At 41.7% G+C, this 5,000-nt stretch overlaps 1 protein-coding gene across 1 annotated transcript; it reads right to left on the bottom strand.

Annotated features, from left to right (window-relative positions):
• Positions 1–2,728: 2,728 nt before the first annotated feature.
• LOC113825720 (uncharacterized) lies at positions 2,729–4,172 on the bottom strand. The gene is made up of 2 exons (XM_027378556.2): positions 3,789–4,172; positions 2,729–3,253 (listed from the first exon to the last, which is right to left on the bottom strand). Exons 1-2 carry the CDS (start codon positions 4,076–4,078, stop codon positions 3,181–3,183), a joined length of 363 nt encoding a protein of 120 aa, XP_027234357.1. The 5' UTR covers positions 4,079–4,172; the 3' UTR covers positions 2,729–3,180.
• Between the last annotated feature and the right edge of the window lie 828 nt (positions 4,173–5,000).

The raw sequence follows: 5,000 nt of genomic DNA, 5'->3' as shown, positions 1-5,000 counted from the left end.
TCTCTCTCTCTTTCTCTAAGTTTCGCTCTCACTTTCCGACCGCCTGCTGTCTCTTATGCCTCTCTAACCACATACCTGGCTGGCCATGTGGCGGAGATATCTACATAGCAGGTGTTAAAGAGGTGGTGGTTATGAGGTTTAAAGTTAGGCCGGCTTCTAATGTAGTTTTTTTCAGATTGTATTTCTTTCTTAGATTTTATTTATCTATTCATCTTTTTTTATTTCTCTATTTAAGGAGGGGGGGGGGGTGATGGTCAGTTCAAGTTATATTGACATTCCTCTATCAGTCTGTCTCTGTGTCTGTGTCTGCTTGTCTGTTTGCTTGTCTGTCTGTCTGTATGTCTGTTTATCTCTCTCTCTCTCTCTTTATATATATATATGTATATATATATATATATGTATGTATGTATGTATGTGTGTGTGTGTGTACGTGTGTGTGTGTGTGTCTACATGTATACACACACACACACACACGCACATATATATATATATATATATATATATATATATATATATATATGTATGTATGTATGTATATGAATATATATATATGAATATATATATGTATATGTTTACATTTAGATAGAAAGATAGATAGATATAGATAGATAGATAGATAGATAGATAGATAGATAGATAGATAGATAGATAGATAGATAGATAGATAGATAGATAGATAGATAGATAGATAGAGAGAGAGAGAGAGAGAGAGAACAATAGCCAAATCTGATGCGACGGAAAAATCATCAAAAACAAATAATGCTTAGGCGAAGGGACAAAAGGGATGGGGGGGGGGGTGTAATTGGGGTGTTGGAGGGGCCGGGGTGGGGGTTGGGAGTGGGGGGGGAGCGCGTGGTTGGGGAAAAGAGAAAGCCGGGGAAGTGAGGTGTACAGAATGTCGTAGTTTACTGGGCTAAAGGAGGGAGGTGCTCGAATCTGCATATCCCTCCCCTTAGGCCGAATGCAGAAAATAACACGTAGGCTGAATTCCATGTCAGTGAACTGTGTGTTTTTTGGTTATTTGTTATTCCTTGCTGTTTATCTCTCTGTGTATGTGTTTATAGTTTTGTTAGTCCCCTCTCTCTCTCTACATTCTTTCTCTTTTCTTTTCTCTATTACTCTCTCTCTCTCTCATTTGAAGCCATCACTATTTCGAGATCTATCGAACCTTCCCTCTCTCTTTCTTTCTCTCTGCCTCTCTCTCTCTCTCTCTCTCTCTCTTTTTCTTTCTCTGCCTCTCTGCCTCTCTCTCTCTCTCTCTCTCTCTCTCTCTCTCTCTCTCTCTCTCTCTCTCTCTCTCTCTCTCTCTCTCTCTCTCCTTCTCTCTGTGACTCCCTCCCTCTCTCTCTTTCTTCATACACAATTCCCATACACAACACCACATAAACTACCGACGAGGCCACACTCCAACACACACGCTTAAAACCGCAACCCAATCGTACCTGACTCGGCCTTGCGAAGCTTGTCAATTGCGTGTGTCTGCTGCTTCCCTTCGCGTCATCTCCGCCGTACCCACCGCGCTTCACGTGACGCGGGGACTCCTTTTCCCTTGATTGGAGGAGACACGGTTGCGCAAGTCTGTCTTCGGGGCGGAAGGGAGGTTTCTCGCGTTTTCTCTCTTAAATGGCTTGCGTCATTTATTGTCTTTTTTTAAATGTTTTTTTATGATTGGTTGGTTGGTCCTTTTTCGGTGGTAGGTATTTGTGTGTTTTTTTGTTGGTTTGTTTGTCTGTTTGTCTCTTTTTCTCTTTGTCTGTCTGTTTGTCTGTCTGTCTGTCTCTCTCTCTCTCTCTCTCTCTCTCTCTCTCTCTCTCTCTCTCTCTCTCTCTCTCTCTCTCTCTCTCTCTCTCTCTCTCTCTCTTTATTTATCTATCTCTTTCTCTCTCACTCTTTCTCTTTCTCTGTTTCTCTCTCACATCTACATTTACCTTATATACATCTAACACGTAAGGTTCTCGTTATTTTTCCTATTTCCTTCCATTTCTTTCAATATTTCGCGCCCTCCGAATTTCTCTCATTCCTTATTCATTACCACATCCTGTCTCCTCCTCCACCTTGACCATATGTGAGGTAAGGCTTCTCAACGCTTTACGAACTATGGTTTCTATGCTCCACTTATCACCCATACAATACAATGGGAACGGTGGTAAAGCCTATTCGCCCTTAAGCAAAGGACTGTAGAGACCCTTTTCCCTTTCACTTTCGTTAGCTTTCTCCTTGTTGCCTAGAGATTCGTGATTTGGGATTTTCTCTCTAGTGACATTGTGTTTTATGTTGTTGTGTAACGTGTTATGTAATGGATATTGAAGGTCGCTTTGATATCTGTTCTTAATGATTTAGAAAATATTGTGACATACTTGGAATGAATATTTGAATAATGGGATGCATGCATATACAAACATACATGTGTATTTATATATATATATATATATATATATATATATATATATATATATGTATATATATATATATATATATACATATATATGTATATATGTATATATGTATATATATTCATATGTATACATCAGTATATATATATATATATATATATATATATATATATATATATATATATATATATATATATATATATGTGAGTGTGTGTGTGTGTGTGTGTGTGTGTGTGTGTGTGTGTGAGTGTGTGTGTGATCAGCGAGTGCATATATCTACTTTTTGGTCGTTAACTATTTCTTCAGTTCAAGGCGGCAAATTACAATTAGATTTACATTTTAAAAGAGCATTTATTTATACAAAGTTTAAATACAACACATAAATTATACATCAATAGTTGATCTGTCTCGCAGATTAAAAACAAAAAATAAAAAGTAAAGATGATAAAAAAACAAGCAAATAAAAACGAAGGAACAACAATCACAATAAGGAGCCCGGCATTTACCTCTCGACCAGCAAGAGCCCGGGACCTTCTTGAGAAAATTCAAGAACAATAAATTTCTGAGATAAAACAGGCATCTGAGCAAATGACACAAGGTCTATTAGCCGCGCCTTTGGAAGGTTCACTGACGAAGAATCTTAACGTCTTCGTAAAATCTCGCTCTCCTGTTGCCGCAGAAGACAGCCTGAGATGCCTGTTTCTCAGCGGAGGGCGGGACTGGGGGGCGGTGGACGTGCCCGGGATGGTGACCTTCTGCAGGAGGCTGAGGAAGTCCCATGAGCACACTATTGGAGGTGTTCGTACTTCTCCACGGCTAGTCTGATGGCATCCAAGACAGGGGAGAGGGTTTCGAAGGACCTGAGGGAAGGAGGAAAATAAAGGTTATATTTGGTCTTCTTTTGAGCATTGTATTGGAGAAAAGATGAAAAGCAAAGAACTAAGAGAAGAAATAGACTGTTTCTTGCAAGTACCATTTCTTTTCCCAAGATGGAAAGGCCTCCCACTGGGTTCATGGCCAGCGCTTGAGTACGAATTCTGCACAAGAGTGAACTTGACCTTCGCGTAAAACCTGTTCTACCACAATGAATGGGCCACAAAAAGCAACTCCTCTGCATTTCTTTGCGTAAAGTGTCTGCTAAAGTGTTTTTTTTTTTTTTTGTCTTTGGAAAAATATTGCTGCTTGAATTAGCTATTTCGGTAAAAAAAAATTTAAGCTTCAATCTCATTTCCGAAATCGGGACGTTACGAAAATGAAATCAATAGAAATCTACTATGACAATCCCATCCTACAAGCTATTTAAATCTCCAAAGTGACAAAAAACAAATATGAATAAGCCAAGCCCTTCAGAGAAAAAGACAAAGACGAACAACGAGGAGGAGGAGGGAGACGCACCTGGACTCGATCATGTTGGAGAAGCCGAGTTCGTCCCTCATGTCCCAGGCGTTGGAGGCGAGCTGGGCCAGCACGGGCGACATCATCAGCGACCTCTTGCTGCTGGAGGAGGACAGGAGGTAGACGAATATATCGTAGATGAGGACGGCGCCGACGACCACCAGGAGGACGGTGGCGATGGTGGCGAAGTCGAGGGTGGTGAGGGTGTCCCTGATCTGGCCCTTGAACAGGTCCAGGTTGTTGGTGAACTGGGAGACGAAGGTGGAGATCTCGTTTCCGATGGCAGGCATGGTGGTGGGTTGGTTGGTTGGTGGCGGAGTTAAATCCAAGAGGAAGCGAAGAGGCTGGTTTGGCTGTGTTGTTCCCGGAGGAGGCAAGGCAGTGACTGATGGATGTATGGCCGGGCCGCCGCGTCATATACCCGCGCGGAAGGTGAAAGTGAAGGCGGGGGAGGGGAGGGGGAGCCACGGAAGGGGGCGATACTTAGGCTAAGGAAAGAGGGAGGAGCGAGGGAAGGGAAGGAGGGAGGGAGGGGAGAGAGGGAGGGGGAGGAACAGAGGGAAGGAGGAGGGGAGAGAGGGAGGGAGGTGAAGAGAGGGAAGGAGGGAGGGGGTAGGGGGTGAATAGAGGGATGAAGGGAGAGAAGGAAGAGGGGAGGGCGATAGGGGCCTAAACTTGGTCTGGATCCGGGACGCCTTTAGAATCGGGACCCGACGGAGAGGCAGGGACGTCCAGCAATTTCGGAGAAGCCTAATGGAGGCAAGCAAACTGGCAAGCATAGAGCGAGGAATAACAAAAAAAGAAAAAAAAGAAAAGAAAAGAAAAAAAAAACTATTGCGAAAACATGAAAAAGGATGTATACATTTCTTGAGAGATTTAGAAAAATACAACCAACAAAATGAATCTCATAAGACAAGAAGACATAGCAAATTACTTACAATTATGCGCTCTGAATGAATTAACATCAAAAGCTTTCAGAAATGCGATCTAGAAAATGATTAAACCTACTTTCTGCTAAAATCCACGAACAGCGAAAATAACGAAATTATTAACTTTCATTTAGTTCAGCTTATTTTTCGGGATGATGTATATAATGCGCAAATAAAGTAGAAAAGAATATTAACATTATGCTTGTTTTGTGGCGCATGGAATTCATCGCACGAAAGAGAAATTTTTAATGGCATTGTTTATTCCCCAAAAATCATATCATCT

This window comes from Penaeus vannamei, chromosome 26 (assembly GCF_042767895.1).
Source record: "Penaeus vannamei isolate JL-2024 chromosome 26, ASM4276789v1, whole genome shotgun sequence".
Lineage (NCBI taxonomy): Eukaryota > Metazoa > Arthropoda > Malacostraca > Decapoda > Penaeidae > Penaeus > Penaeus vannamei.
The sequence above is the reverse complement of the archived record's forward strand: the minus strand, read 5'-3'. Positions and strand labels throughout refer to the sequence as shown.

Excerpts from the sequence above, each read along its gene's own strand:
- LOC113825720 (XM_027378556.2), bottom strand. The coding sequence starts at position 4,078 with ATGCCTGCCATCGGAAACGAGATCTCCACCTTCGTCTCCCAGTTCACC. Across the intron at positions 3,254-3,788 it reads TCCAACATGATCGAGTCCAG|GTCCTTCGAAACCCTCTCCC; the intron begins GTGCGTCTCCCT and ends TCCTTCCCTCAG.